Source organism: Acipenser ruthenus, chromosome 9 (genome assembly GCF_902713425.1).
Source record: "Acipenser ruthenus chromosome 9, fAciRut3.2 maternal haplotype, whole genome shotgun sequence".
In the NCBI taxonomy this organism is placed as follows: domain Eukaryota; kingdom Metazoa; phylum Chordata; class Actinopteri; order Acipenseriformes; family Acipenseridae; genus Acipenser; species Acipenser ruthenus.
In genome coordinates, this window is record NC_081197.1 from 4809540 (window position 1) to 4831139 (window position 21600).

Here is a 21600-nt window from a genome sequence, read left to right on the forward strand (position 1 = left end):
GTAACATGTGTTTTTTCACACACGCTCATTTACTGTCAGCAGCTGACCTTGTTCCTCAGCCTTTATTAACTAAAACTGGTCACAGTCTACCTCAAACCCAATGCACATTGTAAAGAAAGACCAGACCCATGTTACTGCATTTTATCTGACAAACACGTTTCTGTTCCACCGTTATTACATAATACGCTGTGGTTCAGCTGTGGTAGTCAGACCCTTTTACATCTGTGGTGAACTACGTGCTTACATTTCAGTTCAGTCGTGTTTAGCATAAATGCACATTACAGTATGCTATGTATCTTAAAATTGCACTGCAGCACCATTTTATAGAGCATGTTTTCAACTGGACAATAAAGAATGATTACATGGATAGAGTGTAGATGCATTTTGTAATGTTTTAATTGCACAATATACTGCACACAATTACAGAATATTAAAAAAGCAAAATCAAAAAGCAATTCAGGGTTATATGTTCAAGACAGAATGTAACAGGAGTTAGGCCGTATCCTTGATGTGATTTGGATGGTGTTTAAATCCGTACCTAGAATGAAGGGAACAAAAAAAATTTAATAAAACATGTGTTTGCACTGCTGTGAACTACAGTACCGGTACTCTGATCAGGGAAGCATTGTGTGGTTACTGAGTGTACTTAATTTGTAAATTCAAAGCTGCACGTGTACAGTAATGAAGTCATTTGCAAAACGTGTTCATTTTTAAACAATTAATCTAAATAAAGAGCAGCAGGAAATCAATCCAGGGGCAAGAATATAAGGCCAAGAAAAGCATTGCCCCTGTGTAATACAAAAAAAAAAGAGTTTTGTACTAGTTTTGTTTTTATTATTTAATTAAACAATAAAATATACATATGCAATATATAGATTTTATTATTATTTCATAGATGTCTGATCGTTTTGTTAAAAAAAACAAAAAAAACCCCCTCTTCCACTGTGTACTTGTAAAATGTAACCAGCACAGAGTTGTGAGTAATACAATAAATCTGGAAATGCAGTAAGCACAGGGACAGGATCTTTTTCAATCTATTTCAAAAAGACCTGCAAGCTTCTTAATTACTCATAATGTGATTCATATAATGTGCACATATTTAGTCTATTTTTCCGTTTTTGAATGTTGTACAAATACTTCAATACAGAAATGATATGCATTAGAAGTATTTTTGTGGGTAATGCAGGTGTTTAGGCCTTTACTGTGATGTAGGGAACTGAACTGGGTGTTTGGTAATTCATTTTTATTGTTAAGGAGTTTACTATGCTGATTTATATATTATACTGTTATACTATATGTGAATCCTTCATTTTTAGAATGATTATTTTATTTGTTTGTATCATGTCATTTAGGTAATAATCTTTAGGGGTTTATCCTGGAGACCAACGTTGTAATTAATAAAAACATATTTATTACAATTATGTTTGGTTATAGTTCAGAAAAGCAGACTCTTCAGTTAGAGATGGGCTCTACTGTTTTATTAATACTATTTAAAAAAAAGAAAAATTTAAAATCCACAAAAAATCAGATCATTTTCAAATTTTCAAATAGAACTTCTAATTTTCTCATAGAACTGTATCTGCAATAACACCTTTATCTATTTTTCTTAAAAAAAAATATATTTTCCTGAATTATTTAAAAAAAATAATAATTTACTGTTTCTTAATTTATTTACCCACAAAATGCTCTAACTCTTGTCTCTAATTTATGTATAATAATAATAATAATAATAATAATAATAATAATAATAATAATAATAATAATAATAATAATAATAATCATTTGACAAACAATAAAGTAATTTTAATGAAAGAAACACACTTGGAATGCCTTATCATTTCCAGTACCTGTGTATTATGAGCAATATTGCACAGATGAAGAGGAGGCCAATAACCACCACCGCCAAACGAAACAGGTGATGACCTGTGAAGACAATGTTAAAGTGCATGAGTTCTACACAGGTGATGACCTGTGAAGACAATGTTAAAGTGCATGAGTTCTACACAGGTGATGACCTGTAAAGACAATGTTAAAGTGCATGAGTTCTACACAGGTGCATGATTACTTCTCATCCATATACTAATAAAAGCAAACACATGAAACTTTAGCTGAGCAGAACATGATGGTAGCAATCGACAGGCTCCTCAGCTCTAGCGTCTTACAATGGGATTGCAATGGCGTGACATTCAAAGAGTGCACGGGTGCAAGTCAGTCAGCCTGTGCACATTTCAATCGCAATCATTTTGAAACTGAAATAGTTTCTTTTACAGAATCTGCCAGACCTTGCATTGCACATTTTCTAAATTAACAGCTATTAATAACAAAGCACTTGATAAACCGTTTTTTTGTTTGTTTGTTTTTCTCGTGTTGATTTGCGAGGGAAACCAAAAGGGGTTTTTATCAGTTTGTCTTATATTCAGTACTTCTGCCAGTCCCGCTTTCGTTTTCATATCAGTAAACATTATTATTTTAATGACACTTGATTACAGCCTCGTACCGTGTTATTGAACACATTCTTATTCACACCTTTAGTAATAAGTGTTTATAACACTTTGAAGTGTTTTTAGCATCCTTGTATGTTAATACATTCAAACAGAACATTAAAGTAAAACAAACCCTTTAAACTTCGGTCTTTCAAGTCATTTTAACTTGTTTTAATGTCTTTACTTACTGAGCAGATTTCAACGTTTTCAATTTTTTTTTTTTGTGGTTTATAAATGGTTCTTGTTCAGAACTCATCATGTTATTTGAAAGACTCACAAGCCCCTAACATGCTTTTAGTTAGTTCAGTATAGCACTGCCTACACAGACGGATGAGGTAAGGTTATGAGTTATAGAGTAGCACAGTAATATTCACTCTGGTGGTTAATGAAGAGCGGAATGAACTTTCCTCTGCAGTCAAGAAATAGACAAATAGCTTCTCTTTAAACGCACTGTAGTAAAAGCATAGCAAAGTAGCATCTTACACAAAGCACAGTTGAGCTCAGGCAAGCATGCTACTGTACATCAGTGATGATTATGGTAAAGCATAGGAAAACATGCTTAACTATAGAAAAGCATTGAAAATGGAAATCGCATGGGGCACTTACTTTGCAAATGTAAAATGATTCTAATCTGGTTATCTTCATGTACCGGTACAGTAACACGCAGCGAGGGGTGATTGAAGCGTGGACACTATACACGCTTACAGTACAAAAAGACAAGGAAGGGGGACTCGGGAATATACAGGAAAATGACCCTTAACATAACTTAAGTATTATTTATTTTTACTCAACACTTAAATAACTAAGATGAAAGTTGAATTAACTGATACAAGTTGAGTAGCCTGCCTGAAACAATGCAATGCAGAACCTGCAATAAATTTAGTCATATTTAGCAAGAATAACCCTACCTTGGTTATCTTCATGTGCCGATACAGTAACACTTGCAGTGAGGGGTGATTGAAGCGTGGAATGGTTGACCTGACAGGTGTAATCTCCACTTCCAGACACACTGCAGTAACTTGTAAGAGTAAAGGAGCCGTCATCATTAGAAGTCAGATTCTCCTCATGAGCGTCGTTGCTGATCAGTTCTCCATCTTTAAACCAGGACACCTCAATGTGCTTTGGGCTGAAGCCCTCCGAAGTGCAAACCAACCGGGTGCTTCCATTGGAACTGTTCACATAAACCAGCCCGATGTTCGGACGGGCTGAAAAAAAATTCAAACATAAATGTCTAAAATTAAATTAAAATTAAAAAACCCTCCCAAATGTTAAAAATGGAAGGGTAGAATAAAAGTTGTATTATCCAATATGCACATTGAATAAATACAATCTTAATGTTGAAACATGCATTGCTGTGCAGTAATCCAGTACGCTCATGCCTTTCTATTGGTATTGTGTGATGTGGTAAATCCTGTGCTTCTACAGTGCCTCCCAGGGCAGGTACTACTGAACCCTAAACACCAGTAAACTTCCACTATCAAAGGTTCACTAATGAAGGTAAGCTTTACATTTTGCCCTTAATTATTAAAGAAAGAATGAATTCATTCCACTTCAGTTTTTACCAGTTTGTAGATTATCATCTATTATATGCTGTATACAAGAGCATGTACTACTATCTGCAGGCATCTGTTTTGCCACCCTGTTTCTAAGGGAAGTTCTTAGTAACATGAAGAAGACCAGTCACTTGAAGAAATGTTTTGTTTTCCGTTACTGATTGTGTTGGTGGAGGTATAACTCTTTCCAATTTACAGGTGTGAACACCAGTCATTTAAAATAAAAGCTTTAATTATAAAATATAGAGTTAAAAAGATCAAATATTATTAATGTGATACTGGAACAAGATGAGTTTGGAGTTAGTAGACTTATAATAATACATTCACACTCAGATGTCATTCATTAATAATACCTCGTATTAAATCAGTTTTGTAATCTTGTTCCGTTCTGTTTTATCACAAGGACCAGTAGAGCTTCATTATTATTATGAATTACTCATGTAGCACTCATCTTTCAGCCATATGGTGTGTTGTCATTTTTCTTTTGTGTGTTGCAAGTTGTATCAGAAAAAAAACATAATTTAGAATGTTTCAATCAATTATAGATGACAGGTTTTCTTTGACCAGATTCATTATTATTAGGAATTGCATACTATCTTTCCCGTAAAAGAGCAAGTGTATTTTTGGTTTATGTAATATCAGCTTGCCTATAATTAACTTTGAAATCTGCATCCTCTAGCATGGCTTTGGCTAACTCGAGCTTTGTATGACAGTGAATTAATTTTGTAAGATATAGAAACGTTTTTTTAAGGTACAATTTACAAGATTTTAAATGTGTTTTTTTTTAGACAGAATTGAAATACAGGAAGATAAACTTTACGTACCTGTCACTTGAAGAAATGTTTTGTTTTCTGTTATAGAATGTGTTGGTGGAGGTATAACTCTGTCCAATTTACAGGTGTAAATATCAGAGTCATTTAAAATAAGAGCTTTAATTATAAAAGATATAGTGTTGGTCTTGTTATTCCATGTCATGTTGAAGCTTTCATTACACTGTTCTTCCCAGGTACTGTAGTTCCCAATCACTTTGTAACACAAGGTTGCATTTCTTTGTAAAGTGACAGCCATCCCTTCAGTGTTATTTAAACCATGTAAACAATCAATAGTCGCTGTTCCTCCTTTCAGTGCTGTGACAATGTGTGGATCCTGGGATGCTGTGACTTTAGTCATAGTGCACAGTAAAAACAAACAAACAAAATGCAGTGATTAGTTCAGTTTGATTAATACACATTAAATACGTTTCATGATAACCCTAAAATGAGCCTGTGGATAATGAGCTTTCTCAACACAGTTCTCTTTACCTTTTTGATTTAAAAAGTCTTCGAGCAACAGGCAAACTGAAACCATCAGGAGTAGCTTCATGGTATCTGCTGAAAAAAGACAACAAAATTACAACAGGCCCACGGTCAAGTAAAATAGCTTTACTTGGACACTTCTGCCTAACATGTGTTCACTTTAATCATTACATTTTGTACTTACTGCAGCCAGACGTTCTTGAGGTTGCAGAGTTGACAAAGCGCAATCTACCTGCAGTCTGTCCCCAAGCGAAGTCATGTGATTCTACCGGACATTGTTTGAAACTTTTAATGCTCGAGTGACTGAAGCTCAGTAGAAAACCACACTATTGTGTGACCTACTTGTTTTAGGAGGACACTGGGGGTTTGTTTCGTTTCTTTATTTTTAAAAATAGAGAAAGCGTATATTTAATTACTAAAATGTAACAATCTTACTAAAAAGGTAATAATCAAAATGGAGTCATTTAATATCTGGAATGTTGCAGCTTGATCTTCAGTCCTGCTAACAGCAGAATATCTAAAGGCTTCAGTGACTGTGAAAGCCTCGTACGAGAAACTCCCCGGGCTCTCACCCGTATCGTTACGGGTCAGCTCTTTTGACCAGAGCACGGTGACGGGGCAGGGGGGAACAGAGAGTCCTGTAGCTCTACATTTGTGGAACATGATTTAAATAATGGTGCTTAATGCTTTACCACCCCTCTGAATCTAAAGATAAAGCCACAGAATAATATGGGTTTTATTGTGCCTGAATCCCTCATATTCACTATGGTTCTTAGTTCAGTTTTCAGCATTGTGCACATCAGTGATGTGTGAATACAGTTAACCAGTGGGCAGACTATGTTTCTTCAGATGGATCTAGGGAAATGTGGGGGTGTGCAAAACAGCTGGTTAAATGTTTTTGTTGCTGTTATGTATGAGTTAGTACCATTAATACTGTTTATAAATGAACATGTAGAGATCTTGACAACATAAGCCTCACATTCAGCAAGAAATACAAAGCAAATCTAAAAATCAAGAAACAAGATCTGTGTCTGTCTTTGAGAACTGCATTATATTACGGCACAATAACTAGATGAAACTTTTTCTGAATATTTTTTGTCTGAATTATAGATCATTGAGAGGTGAATATCGTGTCTGAAATATCGTTATATGTTGCATGTGATGTGGATTAATGTTTTCTCAACAATCTCAATAAGAATTGACACTTACCAATGCGGTCAACAAATTTAAAATCATTATAATATCTTTCAGTGGAACAAGAACACCAAGTCCTATTTTTGCTGATCTTTTGTGAATCAATACTACCTTCTTCAATAAATACCAACTGCAATACACTTTTACGTTTGAAAATAAATCAGTTTTGTACATACAGTGATTGGTACAGAGATTGAAAGAAACTAAGAATTAGTCGGCCAGACAAATGCAGAGTCCCCTAATCAATTGAATTTTAATACATTTCTAAGTAACATACAGTATTGGTCCCTGTAGGACAATGAAATAGTGTTCCACTTAGTCTTCAGTTATAAATTAGTGTGCTGGTTAAGGACTATTTGAATACTTTGTTAAGATTGTTTTAAGCTAACTTGTGTATGTTCTGTGGGTAGTGAGACTGTTTTTCTTATTAAAACGGGCAGCGCTTATCCACTGAAAACTGTGACCTGTTATCTGAAACCAGATACCAGCCTTTTCTATTGTTCTTGTAAAACTAACCCGTTTTCACACAATAACAAACAAATGTCACCCACAACCGCTGGCTTCAATAAATCTTCAGTTTGCTCTGAACTATTGCTGAAACAGCGTCAGACGCCAGTTCTTTGAACCCAGCATATACCATGCTATTGCAGCATCACGCAATAACACCTCAGAAAAAATAAATGCAGCCCCCAATTCATATGCAAGTAAAGACAGTTAATGTGCTTCAGCACTGTGATCTTTCATCAGTACAGGATTGTTATTGATTAAAACCATTTCCTGTGTGTAGAAACTACCGAGGCCAGCATTTTAATTGGACAGAAAACAAGCAGAGTGGAAAGGGCCAGTTCTAATCTCTTCTGTATCTATTTACCTCATGCACCTCTTGAATAAAACTGCAGGCTAATTTCCATTCACACCCGAGATAATGGAACGTTATCAGATTTATTTCTGATCACATTTGCTGTCACAGTAAACATATATGCACAAAAGTGGTGAAACAGGTTCTTTGCTTTTTCTCTGGTCAGTGGTTACTCCACTGCCAGTCGGACTCCAAAGTAACTAAAGCCGGAGGTACAGTGTGCCACACAGCACGCACGACATCAAGCTCAAAATCTTTTGTTGTGTACAGAATTCAATACTGCAGTGCAAAAGTATCACTGTATATCTAAAAACCAATCACAGAGCAGTAATCAGATAAAAACAACACACACACAAATATCCCTCCTCTTGGCAGTAGCACCAACAATTGCAGTGCACCCTTAAAATACATTCCCCAATAAATACACTAAAACACTAATAAAACAATACAAAAGTGTTTCGCTATATCCAGTGCACTGGCACTCCTAAAACCCCTCCTCACTCCTCCCTTTTAAATACAAGAATGCAGCAGCAATGCTACTTCGTCTTTGTGCATTGACCTCTGCCCCCGTCAGTGATTGTCCTTTCCTGGCTCTGTCACAGCACCAGTTCCCCCACTGTGTTCTCCTTGCTCTGTCTCCTTGGCTGGCTTGTCTCCATGCCTGTGATCCCACGATTGCCTGGCTGGGGTTCCCTGTGTTGCAGCTCGGCCTGGCTGCTCCTTCTCCTTGTGGCACCGCCTGCTCTAGAACAGACAGGAAACCCACGGCCCTTAATGCAGGTTCTTCCTAAAGGATCGGCTCTGATCTGTAAATACTGGTTACACCTCAAGCTGGCTATAGCCCCAGTTAAACAAACAATTGCTTTCCAGCAAAACACTAGTACTTAACTTATGGGGCTTATAGCCCGGCTTTGAGGTGCAACACCCCACTCCTGCTCTCCCTGCAGATCTCTCGAGAGCCTGTCTCCTCCCCTGGACTTCGGCGGCACACACAAGGAGGAGCTGAAAAATACAACACACCATGCTCCGCACGGGATTACTTCTCAGCTAGCTAAACACCAGCTTTAAGCGGACTGAGGGTTATGGTACATGTAGGAGATACTTGATTGTTAAGCGAATATTCTCACTTAAACTAAAAGTCTAGGGTTACCATGTGACTCCATGTTAACTGGGACAGTTTGGGACAGTTCAGGCTTTTTAACTGGCCCCCCAATGCATTCTGGTAAGTGTAGTCCTGCATCTCTTAAAGAGGTGAAAGGTACCTGAGTAGGTAAAACATACCAGAATGCATTGTGATGTGAGTCAAAAAGCCTGAACTGTCCCAGTGAACATGGAGTCATATGATAACCCTATAAAGGTCTTCATTTAACAAATATACTTTTGTCTACGACAATGTGTCAAATATCCACACTAACACTGTGCGAAATGTAAGGTTTACAAACTTGGTAAACCTTATATAAACCCACGTAGGCAGCATTCAGTTTACAAAGGTTTTTCTAATGCTTTGTGAAAATGACCCCTGGTGTTCAGTGCAGTTGTTTACCATGATCGAATCTGATGGCTGAGGATTTGTGTTCCAGGCATCGTGGTATTGAGTCTATTTATCCATTTACTTTCCTTTATACTTATATAGTGTACATTATCTCATCTTATTTATTCTCAAACTACACATTTTAGGTCATTCATGTTATGTTTATTTTACTATTTACATACATACACATACATACATACATACATACATACATACATACATAACGACTTCAACAAATAGCTCCAATACATTCATTTCAAATCAAAAACAGCAAGTGTGGTACATTAGTGGTGTATTTGTTTACTTTAATACAGTATCTAAAATTCAAAAGTATTTAATACACATCATGTTGTCTTTTGAATCAATAAGTACCTCAGAGTGAAAGTAAATCACACCACTTGGGCTCTACTAAGTGCTGCTAATTGTCATAGATACAGCTGCTTGCGCTGGTTTTACTGTGGTCTTCATGTGCTGTGCTGAACTGCAGGTTTTCATATACAAGGTTATTCAACACAGTCCCTTCATTGGACCTCAGACAGGTACCTGGAATTAGAAAACAAAATCTATCTTCAAGGACTATAGTGCAGCGTGCCAGTGGGGTGGGGTGGGTTCGTGGGTAAAGAGACGCAGCGAGGGTGGAGTGTGAGAATGAAAGAATGTTGTGCACATAAGGCAAACTCTACTAGCTTCGGAACTGCTCGTGCAAACCAGCCTGGCTCTTGTATGGCAGTTAAGATGCTGCTTCGGCAAGCACAACAGCCTGAGCTTGTGCCCCAGTCTCCACCTGTGCATTGGGTTGAGTCGCCCAGTCCACTTCAATACCATCCATAACTCAACTCAGACAGAGATTCCATTCTGAACTTCATTCCATTTTGAACTTCATATTCTGCAGAACACTTATGGGCTGTTTCCCTACACCTTATCTCTGAATATATTATTTCTGGCTTTGAACAATAAATAAATAAAATCGACTGACTCATTTGTACTTTTATTTGAGCTTTTTTTTTTTTTTGAGGTTTTCCCGCGACATACTGCATGCTTTTAACTTGAAGTTTTTCAGATAGTGCTTGTAATCTTAAATATATTAACACTATGCTAGAGAAAATATGAAAAGAATGACTAAATATGATAACATCTTCACACATCGAAAGCCATAGCAGCAGTACCTATCATTAGTACAGCAACATTGTTTCAGGAAATGAGATGCAAGCTTTGAGATGTAATCTTGTTTTCTATTGTTCTTTAAACATCTGCCAAAAGATTATTCAAACCCTGGTGATCTAAACCTCTGGATTATCCAAAACATTATAGTAAAAACATACTTATCACAAACAAGGGCTTTCTCCAGAAGCAGTGTTGGTAGCGCATGTCTGAGTGACTGTAGTGGTCTTGCTGTAGTTTTGACAGGCTGTTCTCTAAAGTCCCTAACAAGACACTGCCACCTTGTGGAATATGAAAACCATCACACTTCTTTTAACATTCTTACTGCTGGGACTTACCTGTGGGGGTTTCTGTTCTGTATTGTGTTTCCTCTGTTTACTGGTACGCCCAGGAAAATCATGGACTTTCCTTTTTAGTTTTGCATGTACAATACAAATCAATAAACCACCGTACAGTTTTTATTTAAATCCTGTATTTATCCAAAAATGAATCTGTGAGTTTCACATCCTAAGAACTACAGCTATGGTCAAACATTTTGCATCACCTAGAATTTTAGGATTGAGACAGAATAGAAAAAAAAATAATATATTCACATAATTTAACATCATGTAATCAAATAAACTACAAAATGATATCACAAAAGTCTACTGGAAGTCTATCATAATAGTAGTACAGTATTTCATGTTAGATTTTATGGAAAAACTACAAAACGGTATGTAATTCAATATGTTAACGTAACATTATTCAGCAGGTTTCAATCGACTTTATGAAACTAAATTTGTTAATTCTATAGGGTGATGCAAAACGTACATGTAATGAGCCTTTTTTTCTCAATAAAAGATAAAGGCAAAAGGTAGAAGAGTCCACTTTAAAGACCACCAGCTGCTCCCCTGAGTCTTCATCAGCAGATTTGACATCAAACAAAATGAAATAACTCATTATCTCAGTTTCTTAGGGTGACAGGGCAGAGCACCATGTAAACCATTGTGTCTGTACCCTTCCCACAGGCAGGCATGCCTGCCAATAGAGAATGTGACTGGACTAGGACGTGTTGGACCTGTTTGGAGGAGAACTGAAAAACATGCGAGAATGTGGTCAAGCTAAATTGGGATCATTAACTGGCAATTTAATAAAGGAGGAGAAAGGATAAGAGCGTCAGTTCAGTTCAGGACTGAAGACCAGCATGTGCTCTGGTTCCCAAACACTGCGAAAGCCGTAATAAATGTAATTATGCAAAGATGGTATTTACTTTTTTTCAGAGCAATATTATGGGAGGTGTACTCAAGATAACCAGGCCCAGATAAAGAAACTAATCCGGTGAGCAAAGACCTTCAGACCTGCACACTTCCTCACACCTCCAGCAAGGCACAGAAAGAGTTTAAAAGAGAGTTTTATTAAAACATGGTGCGGTTAACTGGACAGGAAGCACCTTGTATCAGCAAGCTGCACGCTCTAGTTTGCTGCTTCATGCTAATAGGAGGCAGAAAATGTGTGAACCAATGTTAAAGATGTAAAGATAAATGCTATAGACCTTATCTGCTGACCTGCAAAGTAAAATATACAGCTCACACACAAAATGGAGTGCAACCGAGGTCCCACCGAAACACCAGTTCGGTATTTGACACAGGATCAATGCTTGCTCATCGAAAAATAAGCATGCACAATAACATAGGTCACATTTACTCAATGAGGTAAAAGTGGAATGTTAAATCTTTGCAAATATATATTAGTCTGTTTATTATCTAATTGATACCCCGTGATAGGAATTATAGATACTGAACAGAGGTTTCATTTGTTTAGTTTTTTTTACAAATCTTTATTTTGAATTTACTTAAGCACTTTCAAGTCCGGTTTTTATTTTTATTTTAGAGGTACTCAAAACCAAAACAACAAAGAGTAACGGTTTATTATGTGGGGTGCCAGGTAAATATTTAAAACCAAAAGGCTTGCTCTAAATAATTGCTGATTTAGTGCATTTTACATGTATGAATCAAGGGCATTGCAGATAGTGGAGCACCTGCACTGAAACATGCACTTAAATAATTTGAAGAGCTGTGAATGTTGACATGCATGGTATGATACTGACACCTAGTCATAATGACACTTTGTGGTCTAAGTGATGGTCTGATAAATGGATATATTTATGTGCTTAAATGTTTTTGTGTTGGTGGTTCTGTGGAATCTCTTTGTTTCAAGTAAATAACACCTGAAATAAGATTGAGCTGCGTTCACAGGACACTTCTCAGCTTTGAATAACATAAACAGTTGACAATGCCTCTCATTGACTGCCACCTTCTGCCACCATTCATCACATGATACCAACCACATGGTGTCCTGGGAGAGAAATGAGCCAGAGAGATGTGCCTAATGTTTGACTGAAGCAAAAAGGGTTGACATCCGGCCTACAATGTGTGTTTACTTTGCTTCTCTGCAAAGGCTCTTTATATCAGGTCTACAGGCCTCACAACAAAGACTCCACAACATCTTCCCATGTCTGACAAACCTTTAAGGATGTTTTAAACAGTGTTTTGTTGGGGGCTATTTTTTTTTATTATTATTTCGATAAACCTTTTTCAGCTGTTTCAAAGAAATGTATTCTTCTTGTTTTTTTGTTTTTTTTTTGTTTTTGTTTTTTAAGCAGTCATTAAAATTTTCTCAAGTTTTTAAATCCCTGTGAATATGAGCCACATATCACCCCAAGAACACTTCTCTTAAAGCACACCTCTTAAGTCTCCTGTAATGATTTCAATTCATTCTGAGGGTGCTTATTATAAGTGTACTGTGAATCCAGTATATCTCTGTTGCTAAGTGCCTTGTTTGTAATGCTAGTGTGTGTAAGGCTGGTGAATCCCAGGTCACTGAGAGATATGGTCTTCACTCACCTTTCCGACATTTGAGTAAAATGCTGGTCCCCAGTATGATCGCTGCAGACAGACAGACACATGTGACTATGATTGTGGTCCAGCTTGGGGTGCAGCACTGCACATCTGAAACAACAGCAAGACAACAATGAACTCAAAAGAACATCATGCAGCTTTCTACTTTCAGCTCAGCTGAATGAGAAGCAGAGGCACAACGCTTGCTTTGTGTCTCAGCTGTGCTCAATGCGCTGCACAGCCTAGGTCAGCCCATGGATCAGTTTACACTTTACACAAAACGAAAATAAAAATAAATAAATAAAATAATAATTCCAAACTTCACAACTGTTCAATGTAAAATAACAATAATAAAAAAAAACAAAAAAACGGAATTATCAACTTCATTAATTGTGAACCTGCAACCTTCAGGACTGGAGGCTCTGCTGCGCTATGAAGGCAAGATCCCTGACATGTAAGAATTGAGTCCCTATATACTGTGCAGTCTGACTCTAGACCAGCAGTGATTGCACTCTGTAAACAGACCCTGGGTCAGCCCATCTACACCTGTTCACATCTACAGCTGCATTCTCACTTTTCAGATACTGCATGGAGACATAATCTCACCCAGTCTTGCTAGACTGCATTTGGAGGAAGCACTGTGTTCAAATTCAAAGGGGACCCTTTAGAAAGCCTTTCTTCGAAGTTTGTTTGTTTGTTTCATTACCTCCATCGAAAGTAATGGTGATGTTATGAGTGAGAGGCTGAGCTGTGACTGAGCTGTTCACGTGACAGGAGATCACGTCTCCCTCGTTCCAGTCGGGTTTGCAGAGGCTCAGGGTGCTTCTCCAGAGGTATGTGCTGCTGTTTGTCAGCAGGGTGTCAGAAAGTGTCACCCCCTGTTTACTCCAGGTAACATTGACTTTGGGAGGATAGAAGCTTGCTAGGCTGCAGACCAGCTGTATGCAGTCCGGAGACGTGTTGGAAGGCATGGGAAACAATTCCAGCCTCATACCTGGAAAAGAGAAAACAATCCAGTCAACACACCGTGGAAGCGTGGAAAGAGAAGTCTAAAAACGGAGGCTCCAGCTATCGGCCACCTGGAAGAGCCTTCTACTTCTGAACTGGAATATTACTGTGTCACTGTTTCATGTCAATCACTTGACGTACGTTGCTTTTGACCTCTGCAGAGTATTTTCTTTATAGGGCACTAGGGTGTGGGTCGGTGTGTTGTATCAAGCCTCTAACATCACATACAAGCAAATCCATCTGATAAAAGGAGGCTGGATGTGCTAACAATTCTCAGCCCACCACATCCTGTCATTTTACTAAAATAAGAGATTCCCCACACACTGCTGCGAGGTATTGGTTTAAACAAAGTACCCTGCTTTTAATGATTTGCGTCAATTTACATCAAATTGAATAGACTGTTAAACGAGTTCATAACATACCAGGCAGCTTTCATCTGTTTTGGGGTGGGGTAATCAATTATAGCCTTGCTTTTCTACACAATGTAAGGTAAAACCCTAACCAAGTAAAGTAGTGCCTTCTTCAGTCTGCTGATTAAAGCTGTATATGCCCCCCCCAGTCCACAAGAGCAATGTGTAAACAGCCCCCATTATTGTGATGAATGTGTAAATGGTGGGTGACAGGAAGTAGAGGTGTGACAGGTGGAATTTTGAATGTCACCTCGCTGCTGCAGCCCATCTGTTAATCAGGGTATCATAAAGAATGACTGCAAAGATAAAAGAGAGACGTGTTTTCAAATGTCATGTGTGGCTTTTGATGCACGTGGTCAGTGATTCATACCCAGGCATTGCGCTGTTACACTTGCACACGGAACTAGAGCAGAGGGAGGCAGTTTGTATTCTGTAACAGCAGAGGGAGCAAAGGAAAGGCTATTGTAGCAGCTTTAGCTTTCACTCTGTCTGCAAACCCAGGTCGAAATCCCACCCCCTTGATTCAGCACACTCCACTCCACTTTGTGTCAAACCAAACGCAAAAGTAGACTTGAATATATAAAAAAAACACACTTAAATATACCTACCCTCGACAAGAAGGGTCAGTTCACTTCGGTTTTCTATTATAGGTGGGGGTATAAGACTGACAGCTACACAGCTGTAGATACTGCTGTCACCGATTGTGAGATCTTTGATTTTTAGATGGTGGCTTTGCCATATCACCTCCATTCGACTCCCGCATTCATTTTGGGTAATAGTGTTGCTTTCAACAGTGTATTTACAGAAAGGACTCGTGCGTTCTCCTCTGCTCCACTCAACCCTGATCATCCTCGAGTGATTGTTTGCAGGGACAGCGCAGGGCAGCAGAGCGTTACTTCCTTTAGATGCTCTAATGATGGGAGGTGATTGCGGGGAGCAGCTGCCAACATCTGTGTTGGATAAAGAAATACAGTGTTAGGAATAATATTCGTATATCCTTCTGTATGAAAATAAAAGATATACATTTTGACAACGGGGCTGATAAATACGTATGTCTCTGTGAACGACAATGAACACACAGGCCTGGTTATTTTTTGCATGTGTGTGTATTTTATTTTTTTTACAGTACAGTGCTCCCCCTTTATAACAGTACAGTTGGGAGCCATGGTTACAAGACCGTGCTATTTGTGTTCCACATTACAGCGAGTATGAAAGTGTTAATGGAATGTCATGATGGGGTAAATGGGATCCTCGACCATGCTGCTTTACACTCGATTCCCTGTTATAAAGGGCCACCTTATGAAGGTGTAATAATGCACTTGGTTACTGGTGCTGGATTGGGTCATTGTATCTGGGCATGGTCTATACACTTTAAAATGCCTGTAGAATTATTTGCCATTATAATAACACGCCAAACAAACAATCTTGTAAAGAATACCAAAAATGAATAATGTTAAAATTAATAACAACACAAAAATGTGTGTGTTGGGTGTTTATTGTCTGTCCTAGAAATTCAGTAGCTTTATGCGTTAATAACTTTGTAAACACACAGATACAAACGCATTTTTACATTCTGACGTTTCTTAACTCTAATCTCGAAATAAACAAATAAATGCAGTGGTTTTTTAAACACAGGCTTTCGTTCCCTACCAGACGACCACTTCAATGACCACAAAGGTGTCTGCTTAATACTACATCCATGACTGCCTAATAGTATTTGTTTTATCAGCCATCTTTCTACTCTGAAGTAGAACACGAGTTCACTCAGTGTTAGTACCGCTATATCTTTTTAATTATCCTCTTGAAATATCTATTAAAAGGTGGAATAAAGTAGTAAGTGGGTAGTTGCTATTGCCATGTGTGCCATTGAACTAGCTGTTAATACTAATTCCAGAATAACCCAATATATTACTTACACTGTACTTACCAAAATAAGAAGCGGTAACAGAGCATTTGAAATGCTAAATAACTTGAATGTATGCTGATGTAAATCAGTGCTCTTATATACAATACGACACCATTCTTGATAGTTCTGTTATTACTATTAACTTCCATAAACAGATGAAAATTGGAATAAATGCTGGCCCAATTTATATAGGATTTATAAAGAATAAACCATTGCAATTCCTCAATATCATCACATGACTGAGCCCTGAATTACGCAAGCTGTAAACCCAACGTGTGCAATACCCTGTCCCTGGGCCATGGGGGGGCTGCCCCACATTTGTTAACCTTTGTTTTATTTTAAAGTTCACGTAAACACTCTTACCTGTGAAAGCAATGAGCAGGAAAAGGCCAACGTGGAGTTTACAGGTGGGATATAGCTGTGAAAACATTGTGAACACAAGATCTAAGAGAAAAGTCTTCTTCAAACTGCAAAGGCTTTACATTAATCTATGTGGACCCTTCCTGTTTTCAGCATGTATTTCCTGTTCACAAACACCATAACGCTCATACTGCTTGCTGTGCCCCACACTGTCCAGGATGTAGGTGGATACGCAGACAGATATTATAGATACAGAAAGATATGCTATTTTAGTCTTTTTTTTCCCCTCTTGTGTTACTTTCCTACTAAAGAGTGACGTCACTTTAAATGAAGGTTACTTTTCCAACTCCAAGTGCCTTTCATGCCACGTTACTGAAATCAATTGTTATTTCATCATGCATGTTTCTAAAAAATAATAAAGTAGACTTGCTTACCTTCTCCAGTTTGTACAAACACCAGAGGCAATAACTACTGTGTAAACCCCGATTGAGTATACCAGACAATAACCTGAGCCTAGAATGATTACCCGAGCAGCTGTTAGCCTTGTGAGTGAAAAACCCTTTCACAGAGCGGGCAGCAAGGTTATTGGCAGCCCTGATTGCACTCCATACCATTGGTTTCCAAACCAAATGCTTTGATTTATTTTATTACCATGTTCTTGACTTCAGGGTTGTGGACGATGTCGTTCTGTTCGTGGTGTTCTTCTTCTTTGTAGTTCTGTTTACTGGATCAGTCACCAAAAAAAAGAGAATTGAAAGTGTTTGAAGTCTCTTTACACAGATTTCTTATTCACTTTTGTTTTTTGAAGTTCATGATATCATTGCCATGGGATGCAGTGGCCTTCATTTAGGAGGGTGTAGTTAGTGTCCACTTTTGATTCTTTGCTAATGGTGTATTATCACAGTAAAATTGCGGCAATAATTAATATAACGTTCAATATTTTTGTACTTATTTAACCCCATACACAATGAAAAACAAATACAATGTTCAGAATGTGCTTATAGTGTAGTGTAGACTATTGTGTTTTCCACTCACACAAAATCATTGCGTGTGCACTGTTTCTGTTTCTTCTTTACTCTCTCACTTTTGAATTTTTTTACACTGTTTTCTCATTTGCAAAGCTGTGCACTGCATATGTGATCCAAACAAAAAGCGAAACAGCAGCAAACTAATCCTGACCTCCACCGGCTAACCCTACCCGTACTTTACAATAGTGACTGATGGGGTGGAGGCAACACCTACCTCAACATATTCAAGATACAGCAGAAAACAAAAAATGAATACAATTTGAATTAAAAAAAATACAGTTTAATTGTAAAATTAGAAAAACTAAGATAAAAAGCCAGCTTGTAAAAATAGAACAATTAAAAACACTCAGTTCCCAGCAGAAGCAATAGTCCTATCACTTACCAAATCGGTATGGAGCTGCAGGAGAATTCCTTTTTCTGCCAACACTTCTTTAGTTTTAAGTGAGAAACACACAGGATTACTGCTTCCTGTTTTGAAATGACAGCAATAAGCATCACATGAGAACTGCAATCCACTGAGTGCAATCTCTTTCGCACAATAGCCTCACTTTGGAATCAGGTCACTGCGTTGAGAAAGTAGCCCAAGTCAGAAAATGTACTTACAGAATGTGAACTTCAGCTCCGGAAGATTGAGGTCAAAAAGGGTTTGTCCTAAAAACAACAACTATAGAACATATTTTGGTTAACATGCTTATTTTAAAGCTTGATTCATATAACATATAACATCCCTTCACATCCAGGTCTGAATTGTCCAAAGAAGTCCTCTTTAATTTGATTTACCAAGGAAGGTGATTAGCAGGTTAATCTCAGGATGCCCTGAACTTCAGAATACATAGGAAGTTTTACACTGTGTTCTCCCCACTCGACCCCACCGGTTTCTTCACAATCCAAGGTGCACCTTGATATCAAATGGAATGACCCAGTCTTATCGTTAGGTCTCTTAAAATTACAATGTATTATTTTGTGATCTTAGTCTGTAACCATTCAAAAGATGACTCACATGTGGGTTTGAGTAGGATAGACAGACGCGATTGTTCTAAGTGCAAAAAAAACTAAAAACTAAAACATACTATAACCTCTGTGTAACCCACTTAAATCACAAAGTCAGTGTTGCAATACATTCTAAAGTTGAATGAATAGAGTCATGTTAATAGTGAGCAGATAGGTTTGTTGATTGTTTGAGTAGTATTGTTCCTTGGGATAACAAAATACTGAGCTCAAGTCATGTGATTTCATAAAAACGGCAGGTGCTCAGTGTTTGTTATTTGAGTTTAGTTAAAATTGCCAACATGAGTTGATTAAGAATCTGTATAATTAGCCATTCGAAAAGACATGATTGCAAGAACAGCGAAAGATACGACCATGCCCTGCTTGAGTAATGATGATCGCCTGGTTGCTGTCGGCATGATTGAAGGCGGTCTGTCTGTGAGAGAAGTTGCCCGGAGAATGAGATGTTCTGCTTCAACAATCAGCAGACTAGTCCAGAGAAACAAGGAAACCGGCTCTGTGAGGGACAGGCCATGTCCTGGAAGGCAGAGGGTCAGCACACCGGCCCCGGGCCGTTATGTTGACTGTTGCGTTGTGCAAGCCAACCGGTGGGGTGGTGGAAGTGTGATGATGTGGCGAGGAATCTCCTTTAACACAAGAAAGCCTTTGGTGCAGATGGAGGGCAACCTTACTGCTCAGCAATACGTTGACAAAGTCCTTCAGGCAACAGTTTTTCCGTTCCTGCAAGCCAATCCGGAACTGTCGATTTTCCAGCAGAACAATGCAAGACCACACAGTGCTAGGATTACAATTGCACGACTTCAAGAAAACAATGACAAGGTCTTGCCTCGAACATCTGTGGGACCAAATCGCCAGTGCCATCCACAGGAGACAGGCCAACGAGCCAACCTTCGTCAGCTGGCTGCAGCTGCACAGGAAGAGTGGCGGAACATCCCACAGCAGTCTATCCAGAGGCTGATCAGGTCTGTGCATCAGCGCTGCCAGGATTGTGTTAATGCTCAGGTCATACCCGATACTAACTTTGTAACTTTGTAATGTTTTCATTTTGACAGTGTGTCACGCTTCATACTGTAAACTTATCATGATTCTTTGATCTGTATTTTTGTTCACGTTTTCTGTGATTTTGTTTGATATCTATGTTTAAAATATTTGATTAAATCCATTAGACCTGAGTGTTGCATTTCTTTTGTGCATCAGTGTGTATATATATATATATATATATATATATATATACATATATATATATATATATATATATATAAAATACAATAGTTTAATTTCAATACATTAGTTTATTGATAGATATGAGACTAGGAGTGCCTCTTCACCAGTGGGGGTTGATCAAGCCAAGGGCATTAAACATATTTAGTATTTAGCAACACACAGGATGTGATGTGGAAAGTAAAAATAAAAACACCACGCACAGTATTGCACTGGTGTAGTAGAATGCCTTTATTTGTATTGTATCTACAGTATTTATATCACTGTTTGTAACCAGTACCATTTGGTGTTTCCAAAAAAAAATCCGCTTTACATAAAACAGGTCCCTCACAACAACATTAACAATAAAACTGTATGTAAATGTCCAACAGAACATTGTTAGAGGGGTGAATGAGAAATGTCACACCAGTACACACAATCATTGCAAGTGTATTCTGCAGTTTGATGGGGTATATATCAGTGATCAATTTATCTGACGCAATCTAAAAGCTATATACTGAAATAAAAAAAATTTAAAAAATACTAATCGTATTTATCATTCGCTCTCTGGTGTTAACAGATGTGAAGATAAGGGGTGTGATGTTGTATTTAGCAATGCAGAGGTGTAAAAGCATCCTGGGCAATGAACCAAAACTTCTAAACATGCCAAAAGTCTGTCTTTATAAGACAGTACTGATTTCCAGGGTTAGGTGCAGTTACTTGGTAGTTTAGTTACATTGAACATTTCAAAGCCTTCACCTGAAAACTACTGTACAGGAAAGACTAAGAAAGGCAGTCAGAAGCCAATGATGCCCTTGCAGGTAAAGGTTCATTCAAGCCAAGAAGCAGGTCTTTTTATTTTATTTCTTTGTGAAGTAATTTACAAACGAAGAAGTAAACCACTATTGGGAGATTCATGTACCACAGAACCTGCAGAGCCTGCACACGCAGGGCCTTAAAATCCATCCTGGTCTTGCAGGAGAGTGTGTGCTGTATCTCTTGGGTGATGAACTTGAATAAAGCAGCAAATGGCATGCTGTCTTCATGTGGTCAGTGTTTCGTTCCCACCTGCACATAGCATGGACACATTTTATATCAAGTTATATTTTGTGTGTGTTTTGGTTTAAAGGTTTCTGATTTGTGCATTCTGAAGGGAGTGTGTGTCGTTTCAATTTGTGTGTATGTGTGTGCTGCTTACAGCAAGTCGAAAGACTCTCCAACACTTGGAGCAATCAGAGTAGGCCCTAAAGTGCCCCCCCCCCCCGTTCAAAATAATGTTTTTCAATAAAACATGTCCTACTGTATTCATGCCTTATGTTGTCAGTTGCATCTATGCATACCGAGAACTGAATTTATTTTTTGCAGATTTCAGCTCTCTGAACAACCAAGGTCTCCGATTGTGAAGGAGTATTGACAGGCTCTGCCCATATAAAACAAAAGCCATATACTGAAATGCAGAAACTACGACAGACCAATATAGCTGGAAATCTTCCTTACCCAAATACGGTTTAAAAAAATAACAACACAGATACTGACTGGAAAACATAGACTAAGCTTTACTGCCGGCTAGTGATCGTAAATAGCAACCCTGTAAAACTGCATACAGCATTAGGAAGAAAACAAAAAAAATTTAAAAAAAGGTCATAAACCAATAAAGATAGGCAAAAAAAAACAATGCCCATTTTAAAATGACTAGTATTTTTGTTTTCCCTTCTTCAAATAAAAGCA

General features: G+C 37.9%; 1 protein-coding gene across 5 annotated transcripts; it reads right to left on the reverse strand.

The window, feature by feature from the left end:
* Positions 1-378: 378 nt before the first annotated feature.
* Positions 379-18186, reverse strand: LOC131696538 (uncharacterized). Of its 5 annotated transcripts, none has more exons than XM_059030884.1 (12): positions 18047-18186; positions 17288-17360; positions 16640-16694; positions 14979-15320; positions 13659-13946; positions 12959-13063; positions 9288-9458; positions 5338-8386; positions 4861-5196; positions 3392-3688; positions 1848-1923; positions 379-538 (listed from the first exon to the last, which is right to left on the reverse strand). In XM_059030884.1, the coding sequence occupies exons 1-7, from the start codon at positions 18157-18159 to the stop codon at positions 9334-9336; spliced, it is 1101 nt and encodes a 366-aa protein (XP_058886867.1). In that variant the 5' UTR covers positions 18160-18186; the 3' UTR covers positions 379-538; positions 1848-1923; positions 3392-3688; positions 4861-5196; positions 5338-8386; positions 9288-9333. The 5 variants fall into 5 exon arrangements, with proteins under 5 accessions (XP_058886867.1, XP_058886868.1, XP_058886866.1 ...); XM_059030885.1 differs by having other exon boundaries at positions 5338-8408; XM_059030883.1 differs by having other exon boundaries at positions 5338-5403; positions 7944-9458.
* Between the last annotated feature and the right edge of the window lie 3414 nt (positions 18187-21600).

Bases quoted from the DNA above. Each gene is read 5' to 3' on its own strand.
- LOC131696538 (XM_059030884.1), bottom strand. From the start codon at position 18,159: ATGCTTATTGCTGTCATTTCAAAACAGGAAGCAGTAATCCTGTGTGTT. The intron at 16,695-17,287 runs GTAATAAAATAA...ATGTTTTCACAG, and splicing joins ACCCTGAAGTCAAGAACATG to CTATATCCCACCTGTAAACT. The intron at 13,947-14,978 runs GTAGGTATATTT...TCTCTTTTCCAG, and splicing joins ACTGACCCTTCTTGTCGAGG to GTATGAGGCTGGAATTGTTT.